At 39.2% G+C, this 22,900-nt stretch overlaps 1 protein-coding gene across 10 annotated transcripts in view; it reads left to right on the plus strand.

The window, feature by feature from the left end:
* PTPRM (protein tyrosine phosphatase receptor type M) overlaps positions 1–22,900 on the plus strand; it is a 700,717-nt gene that overhangs the window by 670,385 nt on the left and 7,432 nt on the right. For all 10 annotated transcript variants that reach the window (XM_075920958.2, XM_075920953.2, XM_075920954.2 and 7 more), the window contains 8 exons: positions 4,374–4,528; positions 4,835–4,970; positions 5,540–5,689; positions 6,212–6,385; positions 7,928–8,059; positions 13,445–13,570; positions 16,558–16,721; positions 19,023–19,158. In XM_075920958.2, coding sequence (XP_075777073.1) covers positions 4,374–4,528; positions 4,835–4,970; positions 5,540–5,689; positions 6,212–6,385; positions 7,928–8,059; positions 13,445–13,570; positions 16,558–16,721; positions 19,023–19,158 — 1,173 coding nt within the window. The remainder of the gene's footprint in view (positions 1–4,373; positions 4,529–4,834; positions 4,971–5,539; positions 5,690–6,211; positions 6,386–7,927; positions 8,060–13,444; positions 13,571–16,557; positions 16,722–19,022; positions 19,159–22,900) is intronic.

Raw genomic sequence — 22,900 nt, forward strand, 5'->3', positions numbered from 1 at the left:
GACCCACCCATCATTAAACAGGACACTTATGCTGTTTTCCTGTCTTCTTTTCACCGCAATCAAGCCACTGTGCATCATAAGTCATTTCATAAACTACTATTGTTCAGGCATCTCGCATGATTATAATTGATGTAGTACACTGGTCCAATATATTTCCTGATCTAAAGCAGAACTCTTATAATGAAGTAATTTTTAACAAGACATTAATCAGGGGAGATTCCTTACCAGCCCATTGGAAATGGCATATTGTATTGTCACTTACTTAATCTGAATAATGCCATTTATTTGGTTGTCACTTAATTAACAAGTATACAAAACAGATAGTTGTTTCGGGGGTACGGTTAGAGCCTAAGGAGACAACGTAGTAAACTACCAACGCATGTGCTGGAAGCAGTGACAAAAGCAGCATGATTTAATGCTGAGATTTTTGTTCAGTTGCTAGCATGTCTTGAATATCAAATGACTTAGGAATACATAAATGAAACTGATTTATTTGCCATGGTATTAGTTTTCTCCAAACCAAGGCTTTAAAGGTATCCCCCCTCTTGTTACTGAATTATCTAATCTCAGTTTATTTTAGAGCATCTTATTCATGATCTCCCAATGCATGACACAGGCACAGTCGGGAAGATGAACAATTAATTTTTCTTATTACATTTTCAGCTTAATCATTAAATATACACTAGTCCAGCAAACCAAATCTAATATTAGTAATGCTTTTTTCCTCAGCTCATTCAAATCTGTTGTCTCCCACTATATAGATGTTATTTTAATAAACAGATGCTAAGGGGGTGGTTAGACTTTGAAGGTGATGTGGTTTTGGTTGATTTCTATTCAGCAAGTTCTAAGCTCATGCTTTGAAGTTAGCTTTTCGCTTCTTAGTCAGCACTGGGAAAAAAGACATGGAGGATTTTACAGTTACTCATAACCAAAAGCTCATGAATAAGTGAATTGAAGCAGATAGGGATAAATGATCCTAAGTATTTTATTTCTAAAAAAATTCTGCATTTGAAATACCTCATTTAAACACTGGGCTTTTTAACAATAGGCAGCTTTTGAATAAGCTGATAAATTCAGCTTCTGTGTGATTCAGGAAGGGATATGTTTGTTTTTGCTCCCTCTGATTTGTTTTGTTTGTTTGGTTTTTTTTAAGTTTTCCTTATTGTGCTGAAAAGTCCAGGCTACCCATATCCTCCACTGTAATTTTCCAGAATTTAGGTTGTATAAAATGTTTCTAACTCACTTAATTATTAAGGTCATTTTTCCTGTATGCTCCTAAAAGAAAACTAAGGAGTAATTATTGAGGACAGGCTTGATTGATACAAAAAGAAATAACAGTTTAATTAATTTCAAGGTATGATGGTTGTAATCCTACTCTTTTGTAATTTAAAACTTTGAAGAGATTTAGGCCCCAATGCTGCAAACACTGTCACATGACCTTAACTTTGTCCACATGAGTAGTTTTACACAGGAACTATTAATCAGTGGGACTACTAACATATATAACAGTAAGCAGCTGAGTAAATGTTTCAAGAGCAAGACCTAAATTATTAACAGTCTAAGGATAGTTTATAATATGACAGATTTTTCATCTTTTAAATTTCAAAAAAAAGGTGAACAATATCATCTTTCCAAGCTGAGCATATGGTTTCATGGTTCACACAGTTGTGATTCTGTTTTGGGTATAAGAACCAGTAGGGAGGCTACAGAGAGATGAAAATGAGTCTTTGTAGATGCAATAAGAAAACTCATTATAGCAATATGCTATATGCAAAGTCCTTTCTATAAGAGTGGAGTGCTAGTACAAATGGTAGACAAAAATTACACTTGAAATAAGTGTGACTCCATTGGGTATATACAAATCATGCCTTTGAAGGTATATTGTCATTTTCACTTGCCAGACAAGTAAGTGTGGTTGCAGACAGGCAATTATAGGTACATCTACCTCTTCTGAGTATGCAAATGGAGGTTTTGTATGTGAAATAGATGCACATTTAAATTTTGGAGGTGCAATTTAGGTGGCCTATTTTTAAAGGTGTTTGACAATCATTATTTATCCTGCTAATAACTTCAGCTTTTGTTTCTTTTCTCCCTCCCACAAAATGTCAATAATGTTAATATTGCAATTTTGTCTGCCTTTTGTTTCCTAATCTATAATGCCAATAAACAAGTAGTTTAATATGGACAACCTTCAACGACAATACACAGTTTTTCTTAACAAACTCAAAGGCCTTGTCTTCGCTAGCAAAAAGAGTATGTGGACAAACATATGCTAATATTCTAGCGTCGATCAGGGATGTAAGGAAATAGTTGAGTAGTTGACTAACCGATAATGTTTATGTTAGGCTTATTGATTAGTTGAGTTGACTACTTGCATCCACCACACACACCCCCTCTATATCAGAAGCAGCAAGGAGTCCGGGGGGAAAGCAGGAGCTGGTTCTGGTGGGAGCCAGCTTCAAAGCCAGTTTCCCCCCATCATCGTCTCCGCAGTGCTGCCTGCACCCCATACAGGCTGCTGTCTCTATCAGATGCAGCAGCATGGGGGCGGGTGGACTGGGGAGGCTGCCACAAAGCAGCATCTTCCTGCAGCAAGCTCAGGCTCACCACAAACAGGAGCTGCTGCTGGAGCAGCCTCTGTTTGTGGCCAGCTCAAGCCACTCGGATAGGGGCTGCTTCATCTGCGGGAGGTCCCAGCAGTGAACTGGGACCGTCATAGACAGGGACCACTGGACCCAGTGCAAGCCCAGACTGAGCAAGCCCAGGAGCTACACCCGCTGCAACTCTGCAGTTTAAATGTAGTAGGAGCCGGGTTGCCTGCCCAGCTGTGGGGCAGTAGCTCCTAGACTCGGCGCAAGCTTGGACTGAGGCTTCCTCCCTTACCGACTAATTGTGTAGTTGATAGAAATTCTGTCAACCACACAATTAGATAATTTCTCGCTTCCTAACATCCCTAGCATAGACAGGGTAATTTATATTTTAACATATTACAATCCCCCGCATTAATGTGCGTTGAAATATAAATTACCTTGTCTGTATTAGAGTTTAAGCATAGTATAAAAAAAATCTTTCTCCCAATGAAGACATAGCCTCAAAAGAATACATACAAGTTTGGAGATATTTGCCAACCATTGCATTTTTCCTGTTACAAACATATATGGACATTAGATAATCTCTCAAAAAGATCCATTCTGCTTACACTCCACATTTTGTCTCCCTGATCTTGATCCTGCTCCCACTCCCACTGAAGTCAATTGAAGTTTTGCTATTGGTGTCAGTGGGAAAAGGAATGGGCCTTCTGACACATTGCAGAAAAGCTCCTTTGAGATACACATGTTGTAAGTTTTGGAAATTCCTGCCCTGATGCTTGCATGCTGTTAATAAAGCTAAACAACAACTTCATAGTACTTCGTTACCATGCAAATAGAGTGAGTTATTTTATATGCAAAAAAGTTCAAGACAGAGACATACAGCCTTAAGAAAAAATAAAGATGACCAGTTATTAAAATAATCAATATTTATTCCACACCTACCCTTCATATCTGTCCAAGATGGACACCATCTCTCAAAATATTGTTTGTGTTTGAAATGTATATGGCGATCTCTGGTTTATAGGTTTGTAAAAGACTATATTATACTGACAAATACACAGGGCTTCAATTTGACAGAGGAAAAAATAGATTTTAAAAAAATCTAATTACCTGGATGCCCTACAGGTTGATATTGTAAATAATAACAGCATGTGGTTTCTTGGCAAATACCATTCCAATAGGCCTTCTGTAGGTATGTCACTATATCCATGCATTGTGGACGTTAACTTACTAAGGGCTAAGAGTTGGTTAGCCCCTATATGGTTGAGTAGTGGAAAGAGCCTTCTATCCATCCCCAATGCTGCCCATGTAAGGGGCACCCAAAAGTACAGTCCTTGTGACTGGAGGAACACACACAGATGTTGCTGCCACTGGGTTGCTTCCCTGTAAACAAGGAATGAGAGAAATTAATATCAGAAGTTCTAGAGTAAAATCCTGACTTCACTGAAGTTTGCCACATGTCTGTTCCTGGCTTTGTTGTTGACTTATTCCCTTAGGGCTGAGTTGTTGAAGCTATTTAGATGCCTAAAGATGCAAGTGGGCATTTAGTGGGCTTTTCAGAAGCATCTAATCAGGTTAGTATTAAACTAACAGGTGTTATGCTAAGACTTGAATCCAGCTGGAAATCCACATCTCATCTTTCCTTTTCAAGATCTCTAGTAGTTATGATAAACAAAGCCCAGATTGTTAAACTCATGTTCAAACAAAAGCTCTCTCCTAATTTCTTCCCCATTTTCATTTCTACATTTTTTTTCTTCTTGTTGTTTGTTTGATTATGGACAGAGAGGTGCTCATGAAATCCGAGAAATCAGACAGTTTCACTTCACAGGCTGGCCAGACCATGGCGTACCATACCATGCAACAGGACTCCTTGGATTTGTGCGGCAGGTGAAGTCCAAGAGCCCACCTAATGCTGGTCCACTGGTTGTACACTGCAGGTAAGCAAAACAAAAATGCCTGCTTTTGCTTTTCCCACTAAGATGTTGGGCCTCATTCTTTCCCATTTACATTGAATAATTACTCTATAAGTAATTGAAGTCATAGAAACTATTCATCACAATGAACTAAGTAAAAACTTAAGTAAAAATGGCAAAACTGAGTGTGAGTTTTGAAAACCCTGCTATGCAGAATTCTTGTTGACTTCTGTAGGTATCCCATACCTGATGCCCTTGCTGAATTAGGCTCTAAACCTTGTATCTTATGTGAATTCATACACTGTGTGCCTTGCTCTTTTTTTATTTTAGTGCTGGTGCTGGTAGAACTGGATGCTTCATTGTTATTGACATCATGCTAGATATGGCAGAAAGAGAAGGTGTTGTAGATATATACAACTGTGTCAGGGAGCTTCGATCTCGAAGAGTTAACATGGTGCAAACTGAGGTATTGACATCTTTCTTTGAACTTTCTATTATCATTTTCAGTAAAAGTACTGCTCTTCATAACGTACGCTACCTGCCACAACACATGGAAAATGCCTTATATATATAGTTCAGTGAAGAACAACAAAACCACTTTGTATTTAAACAAACAAGCCTATGGGTGTTCCTTTGTTTCTGATTTTTGAGATGATAAATGTTTTTTAAAAGATAGTTTGGTGGATATTGTTTAGTTAGAGCCAGGATCCACCACTTTGGGTCCCATTTGTGAGCAGAAGTGCCTGTGGAACTGTGCAAAAATAAAAATGCAAGACAAGGCAAGCAACAGTAAAAACTGGGGTTTGTGTGTACCATTCGGTTGGCTTACTTATCATAACTTATTGGGCCCACATTCCACAGCTTTTTCTATATAATATTGTAATATATTTTGTAAACCACTTTTGCTCCCTATGGGCTCTACTCAATGCACATTGATGTTTATGGGAGCTTTATAGGTTATTTATTGTTTACTTGAGCACTAACAGTTGAGGTATGTTCCCTCTAAGTCATTAATTGTATTGATTGCCTTACCAGGAGCAGTATGTATTTATCCATGATGCAATACTGGAAGCCTGTCTTTGTGGAGATACTTCTATTCCAGCTTCTCAAGTTAGGTCGGTGTACTATGAAATGAATAAACTGGATCCTCAGACTAACTCAAGTCAGATCAAAGAAGAATTTAGGGTAAGTTGTGGACAGCACAACATGCATAATTGCAATATGTCTGTCTCCTCGTCACATGCCTATTAAAGTCAAAGTTAAGTCTCCATTTCAGTGGGTTTTGGATCAGGCCTATGGAGAAAGAACTACAAAACAGGGCAATAATATGTCACAAATTTCTGTTGAAATAATAAAGAGATGCAATAAGGTAATTGTCTATATAAAGTTCTCTCTTTCCTCATAAACAAAGGTCGAATCTTATATGGTTTCCTTTTATGATCCTTTCTCCTGAATACAAATAACTCTGAAGTCATCCTTCAGGTTCTTTGTTCAGATGTACTTATGTTCAGCAATCCCAAGATTTTGCTTCTAAACCTAGTTGTTTGTTATTCTTTTGGAGTATGTGTGTGTTGTTTTTTTTATTTTTTTGTAAATTCCCTGAGAAACTCTGTCACAAGTTGATTTGAAATCCTATTATTTAAATACTCTAGGATTTGTTCACTGATAAGCTAACCTTGCATGTGTATTGTTTATTCTTTCTCATAGACTCTAAACATGGTAACTCCAACGCTGCGTGTAGAAGATTGCAGTATAGCACTTTTGCCCCGTAATCATGAGAAGAATCGCTGTATGGATGTTCTTCCTCCAGACAGATGCCTGCCTTTCCTCATAACAATAGATGGAGAGAGCAGTAACTACATTAACGCCGCACTGATGGATGTAAACCCCATTATATCATTAATAATAAAGCAGGAATTAACTATTCTCCAAACTGTAAAATACTGGGTAGTGCAGTCAGCACCAAAGCACTCAAATCCTTCCACTTCCCTTTCAAAAAATGACACAAAATCTTTAAACCTCTAAGTACATTTAGGATCCCTCATATGTTTTGTGTCAGCCAAGGTTCCAAAACCACACAGAGACAGTCAGGGAGTACTGACAAATTAAAAATGTCTATTTTTCTTGCTAGCTCTTGAATTTTTAACCATCTGGCCTAAGAGAAAAAGAGTTCCCTATTAAGTCACCAATGCAGTTATCTGGGATAATTGGGTTTGCAGCAATATTTTAGTTCCCTTTCCTTCTAATTCACGCAGTAATTAACAGAAAAAATAATTGCCTGTCAGCACATATAGTACACAAGCCATTACTTCAGTAGTTCTATTTATATCTGTCTGAATGAACATTTCCTGTTCAGTTGATGGAAAAAATGAATATTTTAGATGCAGTTATGGTAATTTTAATACCGCTAATAGGGTATCACTAAAAAGACCCTTAAAAGTGTTATGCACTCTCTAGAGACTAATAGGATATCTCTTATATTTTAGAACGGGAGTAATCAATGCTTTGTCTTCACTACACCACTTTTAGCCATATTGCTAAAAGTCAGGCAGTGTAGCGTCTGTGTTTCTTGAGCACAAGATTCATACAAGCTTCCTTCAGAGCAGATGGCACCTTCTTAATGGGAGGCTTTGACAATCCTTGACCAATAACAGACTGTGGCCTTCAGCGGCAGGAAGAGTCTGGGTATAAATCATAGGCTATGGATGAAAGTTCACCCAGTGCCTCTAGTCAGTGGCATAGGCAGGGAACAGTCTCTGTGGGCACCTGGGCAAGGGGAGGGGTAGCTCCGCACTCCGGGAAGGGGCCTCAGGCAGAAGGGGCAGGGCTGGGGGTAGCCAGTCCTCCAAGCCACTCAGAGCAAGGTCCCCACCAGCCTTCAGAGGCGCACACAGCACATGGCACTCCAACAGAGTTTTAAAGGGCTCTTTGCTGGGGCCACCACTGTTGCCAGGTAGCAGCAGCAGCAGCTAGGATCCCCAGGCCTATGTGAATCACTGGGCCTTGGGGCAACTGTCCCTTTTACTTCTTCCCCCTTCCCCCCATCAGCGGGCTTGGACATGGGCCAGTATTTAAAGAGGGAGAAGTAAACTTGCATTTGCCCATTGAAAATACTGCTTTGCTGCCGTTTAGACTAGAATTTAAACATTATTTCTTAAATAGATAAGTAGGCATCGCCCAACACAGGAATCATCACAGTCATTCACAAAGAATGATCTGTTAATACTGTCTCCAGATGTAGAATTACAGTTTAGTAGATTGCAAGCAAACATGTCAGGAAAGTTCTGAAAACACTGTATGAGCAATCTTCAAAATAACAATAATACTTATTACCCTACGGTTTGGAGCCATTGCTGACGTTTTGCTGGATGGATTTCTTCTCTTATCACTTCCATTTAATCCTCTGTCGCTATTGTTTTGCAGAGCTATAAGCAACCCTCCGCTTTTATAGTTACCCAGCATCCTTTACCAAATACTGTCAAGGATTTCTGGAGGCTAGTCCTAGATTATCACTGCACATCAATCGTCATGTTGAATGATGTGGATCCAGCACAAGTAAGTCCTAGATACTGCTCTAATCAAATAGTACTTTACAAAGTATTGTTGTGTTTAGATACTTAAGTGTGTGCTTCAAAACATCTTTAAACCATAATTCACAAACACTAGAAAAATGATAGGCAAAGGGAAGGAGGGAGGAATGAATGAGTTTTTCCACCAAAATGTAAATACACAACACCTTAATCATAGGGAGGAAGTGGTCTTCTTGGTAACTGGTAATAGGATGTGAAACCTTTCGGTTCTAGGGCATGGGTCAAAACTAATAACGAGTTTGTAGTGGCCAAGAGTAAGCAGACGTTCACGAGCTTTCTCATAGCTTGTGTGAAATGAATCTGTGGTTTTGGTCCACCTCTTAGTGGACAGTCATTCCTATCAGAAAAATTAGCATTACATTTGGCACAAATTGGAACTGTGAAGGGCAGCCTCAGTGGAGAGGTCAAGAGTTGAACAGGAATGGAGACTGGACTACCTTCATCAACGGGTTCTCTCTAGAACAGGGATGAGACAAATGTATGATGAACCTTTCATTAATATACAATCTTAGTCAATGGTAGATTAGCCACGGGGCCAATAGGGCCTGTGCCAGGGGCCCTGGCCAGTTGGGGACCCCAGAAAAAGGGTGGCCCATTCCCCTATCTGCTGGGCCTTACCTACCTGGTGCTCCTGTCAAGAGGCAAGATCAAGGTGTGGTGGCTTGCCCCACTTCATCCACCCATGAAGTAGTGGTGTCTAAGGTTGGGCGCTTGCCCCGCTCTGCCCACCCATCCAGCAATTCTGCTGGGGAACAGGGCCTGGGTGAAGGAGTTTGCTCCACTCCACCTCCTTGGGGATTATCCTGGGAAGCAAGGGAAGCCCCAGCTCTGCTCCCTGGAAGGAGTGTTGGGCAGGGAGTGAGCAGGGGAGACTGCAGGCAGAAGGGTGAGAAGGGGCCCTCACTTGCTCTGGCCCAGGACCCAACAAAATCTAATCTGCCTCTGAATGTAGCAGCTCGTTATTCTTTAGAAAGAAATACCCGTTCTTTCAAAAAGTGAAGAACGTGAGTTTTTCTGGGCTTCTGATCTGGCAACTTTCTTAAGCTCTAACTTACTTTTTAACACCATCATTCAATGGGAACAATGTAGTGCACAGGACTTGTCTATATAAATGATATAAATGTTGATCATTGTTTAAAGTAAGCCCATAATTACTGTGTTTATTATCAATGCTGCATATGATTTTTGTTCAAAAATCTTTTAAAAATAAGTTTGTCATACACAGAACAATGTTTACTTTTATTTCAAGGTAACACTAAGGTTTTTTGTTTTTAAAGAATGTAATAGATTTCAACCTTGTCTTTAAAAGAACAGTCCCTACAAATTCCAAACACTGCCTTAAAATACTAAACCTTTGAGTCCCTAACCACTCTTACATGTCTGCAGGAGAAAAAAAATAAAATAAAGACAAAACTTTTATTCATGAGTCTAAGGTAATTTTCAAAATGAATGAGGATACACTCCAGGGAATCAAACTTTTAGTAATCGCCACACAGAGTTTTTGAATGTGTAAACTGTGTTTTGACTGTAAAATAATGTTTGGTTATTTTAGGCATTTATTGGACTTTCTGTTAAAAGTGATTGGGATATAGAGTATTAGGTAATACACCTGCCTTTGTGATTCATGAAACTTTTTCTCCAGTGTAAGTAAGAAGCATTTTGTTGGGCATATACCTCAAAACTCAAAGAGCAAAAAGAAGGGAGAAACGGACTCCATTTATTGAAAACCATTCATAGTTATACAGCTTTCTTACTAATTGTAATAATCATTTATGTATTTATTTCTATATCATATATTTAAAAAATACTGTAATATACTACAACAGATATGCTATGTTAGAAGACTAAATAACATGGGTGAGAGAAAATAACCCTGGGGCACTTCTGATCCTGCTAATAACCCGTCTGTGATACAGCCATTGACCCTGACATAGCTAAATGTACCATGATAGTTTGTCCACAAGACACACTAACTCACGAGGCACCCCATACCACTGCATCAGTATCCACGGGAGCGATTTGGGTACTGAGCAAAAACCTGCCTGGTCTATAAAATAGCATTAACTGTCTTTTGTTGCCTTAGTTTGTTTTCGGTAACATTCCACAAAGCCTATATAGCATAGATTGTAGATGGACCTACCAGTAACCACACTAATTACCTGTCATTTTTGGTTTAAGACACCATTTCAGTCTGTTCAGTAGTTTGGTGCTACACACCTTCCTTAACAGTGATAGAAGCATTATTCCCCTATAATTTGAGCAAATGAATCATTCCCCTTTTTGGAAAAAAGGGGATGATAAACCCCCTCTTCCAATCCAAAACTGATTGAGGCACAAGTAGAAGTTGCAGACTTTCAAGATTCATCTTTGGAGGAACTTGAGCATACAGATGGTATTTCCTTACTTGAAAAGACTACTAACCAACTACAGTGATTGCTGCAAGAAATTGCAGAATCTCTGGGACTTAGGCTCAGTGGTGATAAAACCAAAGCTATGCATGTTTCCTGTAAAATGGAAGTGAATGGCCTGCTTATGGTGCATGCAGACAGCAATGACACTGAATGGGTAAATAGTTTGATCTGTCTGGGTAGTCAGTTGACAGCAGGAGGTTCTATAACCTAAAGAATTCACATGTCAAACTAAGCTTGCTCAGTGACATTTCAGAATCTTCAAAGGCCTCTCTATGGCAGGATCTCTCTGAGACATCTAAGATACAAGTGTTCAACATGATAGTGATGATAACCCTGCTATATAGAAAAGAATCATGGCCATAAAAAAAGTGAGAGGAAATTTTTAGTGACAAAAGTTGTGGCACATTCTTTACATACGTTGAGATGGTTTAGTCACAAGTGAAGAGATATTTAGATGATCCCAGCAAGTTGCAGTCTTGCCCTCGTTAAGAACAAGATGATTGCAGTGGTGGGGTCATGTCCAAAATTCCAAAGAAGGTACACTTTTATAGAATGTATGTAGAGTTATGGTCAAAGCAAATAGTCATAAGGCTGACCACAAATGTGGTTGAAGATGCAATTTAGAGAGATTTTAAGAAGCCTACAGCTTTCTGTACTTTGTCTTTTCAAGCAAAGATTTACAAGCAACCAGTCAAGATAGTCCATTTAATGAATGACAGTGGCTGCTACATCATAGTCATGAGGATCTGCTGCTGCTACATATATATATATAGACACACACACACACACACACAGTTATGGGGGAATGCTGTACCTTCCTGAGAAATCAATTAGTGAACATCTATCCTCAAAAAGCTGATACCATAACATACATCCAGCCACTCACATTCACAAAAAAACCTCAACCTAAATGTTCTATATACTTAAAAATTATGCATTCCTACAGCAGCTGTACCAAACATCTTAGCCTTTACAGGATTTTTAATTAGTTGTTTAAAAAGCCAATGGAATAGTATTATTACATAATGGAAGGTCCTATAATGAATTATACAGCATGTTGCAAATCTACATTAGCTGTTTGTATTCATTGTATTTTACCACTCAATATAAATAAGTGCATTTCATAATGAAAACATGATTAAGATTCATAGCAGAGTCTAAAACTAATTTGCTTATCAGTATGAGCTGTGAATGTAGAATGTTTTAAAGAAGAAAATACATTTTCCTAATTGGAATTTTTTGTTTTTAATTTGTTAAATTGAACTGATATGCAAATAAGACTGTGGCCTATTTTTACTCTGTTTTAAATGGCCACATTTTCCTAAAATGCGGTAATTTGTGAGTGGCTCTGTTGAGGGATGAGCCTTATAAGAATTTCAAAACAACAGCTGTAGCATGTCCGCTCAGCTGTGGCTTAGCAGCAAGTGCAACAGAATGAAGACCATTGTTGCTTTATTGGATAAAGTGAAATTTCAAAATATGAGATCGATTCTCCTGCAAGCAAATATAAGTTTGCTTATTCTTATACTTAATTTTGCTGCATGCTTACATGCCTGGCCATGAACTATTATAGATAAGTCTCGTAGCTGAGGTAATACCTTTTATTGGACTTCTGTGAAAGAGACAGACTTTTGAGCTTATACAGAGGTCTTCTTTGGTAAGCTTGAGAACTTGTCTCTTTCCTCAACAGAAATTGACCCAATAGTAAATCCACCTTGGGTCTCATCCACCTTGGGTCTCTGATATCCTAGAACCAACACAGCTACAATGGCACAGCAAACATAGATATCTTGGCAAGTCAAACAGATTTTTTGCTTGAAAATATACTATCTAGAGGACAACTCCAAGAATCTCCATCAAAAAATGTTGAATTAAAGTAATCTTTTAAGTATTTGGGGTAGAAGAAGACCAAGAATCAGCTGATTCATTCCAGAATTAAGTAATGGAAATTCTTGGACACTTAAATTGTTCAAGATATGTTTTAATATTCTTCTGTGATCTCTAGGTTTCAACAGCTAACTTATTTCTGGGAAAAAGTGAGATCACATTTTCTACTGTAAAGTGGCATTCACAAATGTAAGACTGATAGAGCACTGAAAATTGTTAAGCGATGCTGATTTTAGCTATTTTGCTGTTTGGGGCTAAACTGAGAATAGAATATAGCCACTGGAATTTTGAGAATCACTATACAATTTTTAACAGCAATAACACATTCCACTGGGATATGAACTGGTATCATAACACTTAGAACACTTTAAAAGATATTAGATCTTTGGTCCTGTGCTCACAGCACATCCTGAGGCTACAGCTATGCTGTCGCCTTCTTCTGGAAAAGCTTATGCAAATGAAGTGCGGCGTGAAATATCGCCACACTTCATTTGCATAATTAATTAGCAGCTGCTTTTGCTCAAGCTGTGTAGACAGCTTCTTTTTGCGCAAAAGCCCCTTGCACAAAAGCGGCTGCTAATTAATTATGCAAATGAAGTGCATCAATATTTCATGCCATGCTTCATTTGCATAAGCTTTTCCGGAAGAAGGCTACAATGTAGCCGTAGTGAATGTGATGTTGTTCAACAGTATCTCACAGCGTATCATACCTGAATGTTTAATTGATGGTGAGTGTCAGCAACATGTAATTCCAACCACCAAAGAGTTAAGAATATAGCACCACCTGAGAAACATTTACTTACGAATTTATTTTGTTCAGTTTGTTCTCCAGAAGTAAAGTTGGAATACTGAAAAAACTGGCCCAGAGATTGGGAAACTAAAATCTTACTATAATGTGTAAACAAAAAAAAATGTAGTAACTCTTTAAAAAGAAAAAAAATTAAATGAAATTATACATATTCAAAAATAGGAAAAATGCACTCTCCAGGGATATTACAAGATATCATTGTTCTTATAAATAACTGCTTGTCTGTGATTTTGATCTTCTGTAGTTGTGTCCCCAATACTGGCCAGAAAATGGGGTGCATCGACATGGTCCTATTCAGGTGGAATTTGTATCAGCTGATTTAGAAGAAGACATAATCAGCCGGATATTCCGAATTTATAATGCAGCAAGAGTAAGGACGTTATTCAATTTCTCTTTTTTGTTAAACTTTATAATGTTATTGACAGAAGGAAAAGTTAACTAAGAAATCTTTCCTCCAAATATCTAGTTATTTTTAATCAGGACTATATATTCATAAAATAATATGTATATATCTCAATAAAATTGGAGGTAATGAGCAAACCTAACTGAGGTAATAAAAGTAAAGGTTAAACAAAAAATAAAGGTTAAACTATGCATAAAGCAACACACACTCCGAAGTCTGTTTGAAAACAAACTTACAGATAAATGGTTCATACATACAATCCAAATAAAGCCAGGTATATATAATCAGAGTAAAAACACATGTTTTTACCATATGCGTTTGTTATGTTTACAACATTCATATGAGAAAAACACATCATTAAGATTATACTGTTAACTAGGAAATACAGAAGTTAATGATGGTACAGCAGTGTTAGCCCACGTTACATAGTTTGTTGTGAATGTAATTCTGTTTGTTTTAAAATACACCGTGTTAATTTATTGAATAAATGTAACAAACAAGAAAAATAAAAAATGGGGCTTTTTGAGCAACATTACTTTGATGCAAAATCATGGCCTAATATAATACCCTTATATAAGTTGTGATTTGAGGTACTTTAATTTTTAGGTTGCCTACTTTAACGAAACACTTTAAAGGAATGTGATTGCGAGAAAGTAGTGAGCACCTAATCCTGAAAAATACGTTATGTTAACATATCTTCAAGTTAGGCCCTCCAAAATTCACTAAAATGGAGGCTTTAACATCTGTGGGTTTTTTTTACACTGTACATATTCTGCCCTGAATGTCCTGGCTCTTTAAATCAGGGTGGGGAACCTCAGGTCCAGGGGCCAGATGTGGCCCCTGGCTTGCCTGAATCCAGCCCCTGAGGATCATGACCCCACCCAACATTGGGGAGCTTGTGCTAGCCTTCTAGTCCCTCCTCCTGGAGCACACAAAATCTACCAATCTGGGCCCCCTCTAAGCTTTGGTGTGGGAAGGAAATGTCTTTCTCCTTCTCAGTCAAGAGTCATAACAGTAAGGTGGGTGGTGGGTTTTTTTCTTTTCACTTGTGTACTGACTTTTCTGTTGGTCAGTGGCCCCCAACCCAAAAAAGATTCCATGTCCCTGCTTCAGATAAAGAAAAAAGCTAAATGCAACAATACCACTGATCTGAGAGATACTTGTAAATACTGTACCAGGATCTCTATGAAATGCCCACTCTTTAGGGCATTTTACAAAGATACTAGTGTGATGAGATCATGTCCTGCTCCCATACCTCTGTGAAGTCAGCAGATGTCCATTTAAACTAAGTTGAGAGACCATGAAGCAGATCGGGCATCCCTTACACTGCATGCGGGGAGGACCTGCAGAAATAGTTGGCACCTCCGCCCCAAATTAAGGAGACATTGGAACGAATGGGAAGCATTCCCTAATCAGGCAGGGTACATCTACACTAGCTCCCTAGTTCGAACTAGGGAGGCTAATGAGAGTGACCGAAATTGCTAATGAAGCGCGTGATTTAAATATCCCATGCTTGATTAGTCTCGGCCGGTCGCCATTTTGGAAACTGACTAGCCCGAAGTAACTGCCCGCATCTACACGCGGCAGAGAAGCACGATTCCGAGATAAACCCCTTCATTCGAATTAACTGTTAAACCTCATTCCACGAGGAGTAACAGTTAATTCAAACTAAGGGGTTCATCTCGGAATCGCGCTTCTCTGCCGCGTGTAGACGCGGGCAGTTACTTCGGGCTAGTCAGTTTCCAAAATGGCGACCGGCCGGGACTATGCTAATCAAGTGCGGGATATTTAAATCCTGTGCTTCATTAGCAATTTCGGTCACCCTCATTAGCCTCCCTAGTTCGAACTAGGGGGCTAGTGTAGACGTACCCTCAGAGAGGAAGTGGAGTGCACTGAGGATCAGCCCTCCCCGGAACAAGATAAGACATGCCCAGTGACCTGCTCCCCTACAAGAGAGGAAAAAGCCAAAGAGGCACGTGGTGCCTATGGCAGGAGTCAGGGAATAAGTATACGTTCCCCATTCTTTTGCATTTCTAGGGTCTTGCAGGCCCTCGTAGTTTTTTTATGAATAAAATCTAAGAACCCATGAATGTTAACAGGGTGTGCGATTTAATAATCACTGATCATTATTAATCCTATTTTGAGGGAAGAAGCAGTGAGATGGAAGGGACCATCCAAAGGTGCAGTAGGTTCCAAATTTTGACAGAAAGCTGGCAAAGCCCGTAGAAGCCTTGAGTACAGGGGATTGGACTAGATGACAAGTTGATAACCGTTCCAGTACTACTCTTGTATGGTAATGGTCCCTTCTTTTGTCAATCTGACATCTCTGTTACTACAATGTAATAGGAATAGCAACTACAGTGTTAGGTAAACACTTCTATTTCTTTGTTCTAAACATTAATTGACGTATCAAAGCCCCTCTTCAGAACTATTTCTCTTGAGAAGTTGAGCATAGCCCAGTTTAATAAAGTGCACTTTGATATTTGTAAAACAGAAGTTTATTTTTTTTCACTCCTGATTTCCTCAAAATGGCTTGCAAGATTTTTCTCAAACTTCCTTTTTGAAATGAAAGAAATATTGGAAGTTTCTTCCAAAAAGCTGAAAGTTAGAGCATGTGAAAAACCAGAGGTTATATTTGAAATTGTATTGTGACTTTCACTTTGCTTACCAAGTGACTACTATAATATTAAATCATCATTTACTTGACTCTTGCAGGTGTATCATTGTTCAACTTTAGTCTCTTTGTATATCCTGCTATTTCGAACATCTTGTGCTTAACAGCTCTGTTGGAGATTAAAAGCCATAACTCTCAAGGGCAGTTGAAATTACATCAGTAATTTGTAAGCAGTGCTGTCCTTTAACAACTTTGAAGAGACTGCCTAAATTATGCTATTTGAGTGTAATATAAATAATGCCTTCCCTTTTTTTCTTGCTTGTTGTTTGTATCTTTGCAGCCCCAAGATGGGTACCGAATGGTGCAGCAATTTCAATTCTTAGGGTGGCCTATGTACAGAGATACTCCAGTATCCAAACGTTCTTTTTTGAAACAAATACGTCAGGTGGATAAATGGCAGGAAGATTACAATGGAGGAGAAGGGCGTACAGTTGTACATTGTTTGTAAGTAGTTGACATAAAGATGGGAAAACAAGGAGGCAGTATGAATATTTACTGTATTTGTTGGGTTTCAAAGGATTAGCATTAAGACAAGGGGCACCTGGTAATTTGTCCCATAATATGGAATTGAATTACACAGCAGCTCATTGAAAAAGAGCAGAAACTCATACAAGTTGATCATTTGTGGGAAATTGAAGGTTATCATTCATATTCTTTGGGAGAAACCTGAAAGCCTCTTGCCTGAGGACCCTGTATAGGTTGCACAAGGCCTCAAGTTTACACTGTTCCATGTGGAGGAACAAGTTCTTCTAATCTCAGTTTTGTGGTGATTTGTACGTGCTGAAAATCACACTCATAGAATGTATTAAAAAAGCTTCTGGCCCTGGGCAAAACATTATACTTCTTATTTCCATGAATTAAAACTGCATGTCAGTCCACTTCATAACTGTCAGAGCAAAACAAAGGCAAAACTTGTGCATGGTCACCTCCAAATTTGAAACAATTGAATCATTTGAGAAATGATGGACCATGCAAAATGGTCCAGTTAAAAATAAATTATTGACTTATCTTTTATAACAGCAGCGTGTAGGCTTGTGATATTGTAAGCCAGAATGTATATAGCCTCTAATCTACTGTGTTTCTTTATTTTGTAGTCTGCCTGCTATTCCCGTTTTAGGGACTTAAAACCTGCCACATGCCTCTTGCCCTTAGCTCCTACTGAGGATTGAGTCCTCAGTGACTAAGGCTACAATGCAGGAAAGCAGTATTGATGAAAGTGCTGTCCTAATTAGTGATGGAATTACCCACACCCTTAAATGCTTTCATGAATCGGGGCCTATACTAGAAAATAACTTTCTGACAGTTCTGTTTATATTAAATAGAAATTGGTAACTACAGATGAAAACTGCAAGTTTACTACTATCACCCACTGACCTGGACGGGCACTCATCCTCTGTGCTTTAGTTTCCCCATCTGTAGAATGGGGATAATAATACTGGTATCAAAGAAATATTGTGTAGTTTAACTAATTAATGTTTGGAGTTATTCAGCTGAAAGGCCCTTTTGAAGTGCAAATTACTGTTATCTCTATAGTTGCTGGTGATATTGAATAGCTGTACCACATCACACACGCGTCACTTCCAGGCAGCAGCGAAAAGAAAAAGCTTCAACATAATCCTTTTACATGACTTTAGTTTAATTAAAATTCTCAAAGAGTCCCACAATATCAGCCAATGTTTTGACAGCAGAGAGCATTCTTTTCATACTGCCTGGATGTGACAGATGTGAAACTTCTTAGCTTCCTTTGAAAATCAACCATTTCTGAGTGCTGGTTTGAAAACCCCGTTAGCTAACTAGTCTGCACTCTGGTAATTGTTAAGGTTTATTATTTCTGACGAAGGGCAGCCTAAAGATTCTGATTAGAATAGCTGTACAAATAATAGGGTTTCCAGAAAGAGATTCTCTTGAATATTAAAAATAACTGAAAATAAAGTATTATTAAATATTTTTGATCATGCCTATGAACATTTATTTCTAACTTCTACTTAGCAAGTCAGTGTTGGTTCTCATCTTCTGAAACTGTGGATGATGGGGGAATATATAGTTGTAATAGCACTCATTGTCATGTAGCTAGTGCAATACTTGTACCTAAAACCACAAGGTATAGGTAAAATGTAGTGGGATATTGCAGCACCATCTAATGGCTATGTTAAGAGTAAAGATACCAATACAAATTATAAGACAATGTAGCCAGGGCATTTACTGTTCCCTGGAAATCTTTTTGTCCAGAAATAAGGCACCATCTCCCAAAATAGGAAAATTTCTAACTAGCTCAAAACCAAACTCCAAAATCTGTTTAATATTTCAGCATTTGAGTCTGATTCTTATTAAACTAAGGTTGCTGTGTAAGTGCAAACGGGCCGTATATTAAACAGAAATATCATTTACCTCACTTTAAGGCTCCTTTACATATCAGACTGCATATCAGGCCCCTTTCCTCTCGATTCTGTTTTCCAAATAGTTACTTTGTTCTTCAGATATTTGAATTAATAGAAAAGGCAAGTGCAAACATGAAACACTGCTACCCTCAGGCTTCCAAGCTGATGGATTCTGTAGTATAGATGTTGGATAATTCAGCCGATTCATTTTAATTAGAAATTGCATCTTTCTTAGTGTTCGGAGGCATTAATAGCCATTGGTTCACCAATATGAGCATCACACGTTTCATAGAACATTCAGACACAGTATGAGAACTAGTCACATACAGTCATGAGTAATGGAGCCATTTTATCACTTTTATTGCAGAAACGGAGGTGGCCGCAGTGGGACGTTTTGTGCAATCAGCATTGTTTGTGAAATGCTTCGGCACCAGAGGGCAGTTGATGTATTCCATGCTGTGAAGACACTGAGAAATAATAAGCCTAACATGGTGGACCTTCTGGTATGAGCTTTTTTAACTGCTCCACTAAAAAGAAAATGTTTTCTTTTATCATAGACTTGGGGAGATTTCCAAGATTTGAAGTAGGAGTTGTTCAAAAAAAGTATGCAAGTCATTTATTTTCAAAAGGGATAATGAAATCACTTCACTTGTAAGAGTATTTTTACACTGCTTTCTTCCTAAGGAGACTTTGTCTCTGTTCATTTACATTTTTGAAATAGTTTAAAACTTCCAAGAGAACATCTTTATTAATTTGCCTTTCTGGCAATGCAATCCGTGTGGAGAGCAGCCATCGCACAGCAGAAATAATAGCAATGTAAAATGAAATGCCAGATTTTCAAATTATATATTTTATAAATAGCTTAATCGCCTAATATTTATCAAAGCCCTGGATTTCAGTTTGACATCCAGAATATTGCATTTAATTATGGTTGCTCTACCTCATAGAAAGATTAAAGAAGTTCAGAAACAAGGGGCCATGTGCAATTATTTTTATAGAGTGTTTTATTGAATCTTTTTTTAATGTAGAATTGTAGGAACTCTCATGGCTGTGACACAAGTGCTGTAAGACAGCTTAAATCAGCAGGCTGTTATGTTCTGCTTTGTAGTTCTGTATTGAGAGAAGGATGGAACAGTTCCACCCAATTCAATGTGATGGTCTCAGGACCTTTGAAACCTATCTAGAAACTGAATTTTGAATTATGAAGGGCACTGCCTGTGGACTTTAAAAGCAGTGCTTTTAATGCGCCCCACCCCAGGGTCAGCTTTTGTGAAAGCAGATTGGCTTGGATGACAGATGACGTATTTGTGTAATTTTAGACATCGTAACTCAGTATGAGTTAACCATGTAAACTCTGGAAAATAGAGATTTAGTTAGTAGGGACTTACCTGGGGTTGGGCATCTTTTCTACCCCAAAGTCCCAAAAAGGAGGCAGGGAGATCCCTGAGAACTGACACACCTTCCACCCTCACCCCGGAACTCTTATGAGAAGTTTCCACTGCAAGTCTGGCCTCAGATGGTGAAAACCTTGAGAAACAGCGAATGCTAGTGGGTTGGCTAAGCTCCTTAGGGGTGATGCACTAGAAAGAGGGAGGGTTTCTGGCTTCTGTGGAGTAGGGCTCAGGCTATATTGTTGATTGCAGTAAGTGCCAGTGTGTTCCACGTCACTTTTGAAGAAACCCCTTCTTCAGACCTACCAAGGTGCCCCACCTCCACTGCAGAGAATTCCTGTCCCTCCCTCAGGCCAGGCACCAGTAAGAGACAGACTGTGCACATTGGCTGGGACCAGAGGTGAACTAGCACCTTGCCAGCAGTAAGGTGATCAGGGAGTATGAGGTTGCATCTATGAAGAAGCAAGTTAACAATGTAGAACTGTCACCATCTGGAAGTGAGGAACCTTCCAGCTTTTGTGATGCTGGGAGCAGACCATTCATTTGGCTCCTGTCCCTCAGTTTAGAACTCTCAGGACAGTCCTAATTTTTTGTTTGGTGGGTGTAAATAGAAATGTGCTGTTTTTCTACTCAGTCCATGTAGATGTGGATTTGTATCTGGTATGCCTGCTGTTCTCAGGTCTCTTAAGGCTAGGTCTACCCAGCAGCGTTATTTCAGAATAGGTGACGTTATTCTGAAATAACGAAGAGCACATCTGCACAGCAAGCCATTATTTCAAAGTAATAGAGAACTGGAAGACTTCTTAGTCTGACTCCTGTAACCCTCATTTCACACGGAGTAACGGAAGTTGAAGGAAGAGTGTCCTGTGTAGACAGCGCCAAAAGCTGAATTAAGTTATTTTGACTTCAGCTGACATAGCTGAAGTTGTGTATCTTAATTCGACTTTTGCCCTGCTGTGTAGACATACTCTAAGAATCAGAGGCGACTGGTATCTGCTGATCAGAGTGGGTGGACACTGTTTAAAAATTCTGGTGGTATGCAGAAGGGTTCAGGGTAGGTACTCAAGAGACAACAGAGTTTTTATTTCTAGAACTGCTTTTGGTCATGTTTTACGATTTTATATTATAGCTGATTGAGATTGTTCTAAAAGAGAAATACATACGAAGAAGCTCTGGATTGCACTGTTTTATTATATCAGTTTGAAGAACAGAGATATTTCCAAACCAATCAACAACCAATTATTATGTCAGGAATCCATTCTAATTTAACCTTATAAAATTATTTTACCTCTCCATTTGAATCTGCTCTCTCTTCTGGGTTAACAAGGAAACATTGGCTCTCTTAAGTTACGTCTAGACTACATGCCTCTGCCGACAGAGGCATGTAAAATAGGCTACCCGACATAGTCAATGGAGCAGAGATTTAAATATCTCCAGCTTCATTAAAATAAAAATGTCTGCCACGCTGTGCCAGTGCAGCCGATCATAGACACAGCTTGCGAGTCAAGACATGGATCGGTCGACAAGGGAAGCCTTTGTGGACCACTCCTGTAAACCTCATTTCACGAGACATAAGGGAGCAGTCAACAAAGGCTTCCCTTGTCGACCAATCCGCGTCTTGACTTGCGCGCTGTGCCGACAATCAGCTGAGCCAGCACAGCGTGGCAGACATTTTATTTTAATGAAGTGGGGGATATTTAAATTACCACTTCATTGACTATGTTGGGTAGCCTATTTTACATGCCTCTGCCAGCAGAGGCATGTAGTCTAGACATACCCAAAGGAATCACAAGTACCAGAAACTTTATGCTAACCCTCCTGGTGGCTATGATGTCTCTTCTGGTTTCTGACTCTGGGACATTATTAGCAAGCCTGGAAGAACAGATTTCATGGCAGGTAGACAGTGGTTTGAAAGAATTTTTGGAAAGTAAATTTAAAAAGATTTATGTGATCAATCTCCTGCGCGGCTTGGATACAGCCGCTGGCACGCAGCCCAGGGCCCGCCCCTAGAGCGTATGGCGCAAGTGCAGCCCAGTCCGGCCCAGTTGTTGCTGCTGGCGCGCGCGCTGGGCTGTTTAGGGCCCCACGGCCGTGGGGGGAAAGGCGTTGCTGGCCGGCGCCGCGGGGATGCGGGCGGGCCGGTGCTGCGGTAGCTGGGCGCAGCGCCTGATGCCAGCTGTAAGGGACACCGCGTGCCCCTTACAGCTGCCATCAGGCACCCCCCATCGGTTGGCACCCTGGGCAGCTGCCCGGCTGGCCCATGCCTCCGTCCGGCCCTGCGCGCAGCACACGTAGCAGAGATGTTCAAGTCATGTTTCTGAGCTTGCCTGCAATTCCATTTTCCCTTTACAGCTCACTTTTAACTAGAGACAGACTGAAAACTAGGACACAGAATCCAATCCATGCAGAAACATGAAGCAAATCAAATGTAGGTCCAGATTTCAATTTAACAGCTCAGGTTTATTTTTATAATTGAGCCAATTTGGAACTCCAAATCCCAGCACTCTTGTGAAGATGCTTCGGTTTGACCCAAAGTTTAGGAACTTGAATATGGATCAAAGCTTCACATCTGATCGACTTTGGTTATTAACATTACAAAGTTTAACAGTGTGACTTTCCACTTCTTTATTATTATTTAGTATAATATATTCCAAAATTAAGATCCTAATCCAACAAACTCTTAAGTATATGCTCAATTTTAAACATTTGAATGCTCCCATTGAAATCAATAGAACTGCTCCAGTGCTTGGATTTAAGCAAGTTTAAGTACTCTGCTGGATCAGGGCCTTTAGAAAAAAGTGAAATGAAATATCATTGCCACAGTTTCAAAGGAAAATGTACTTGTTTTCCCCTC

This window comes from Pelodiscus sinensis, chromosome 2 (genome assembly GCF_052426305.1).
Source record: "Pelodiscus sinensis isolate ZL-2025 chromosome 2, ASM5242630v1, whole genome shotgun sequence".
Lineage (NCBI taxonomy): Eukaryota > Metazoa > Chordata > Testudines > Trionychidae > Pelodiscus > Pelodiscus sinensis.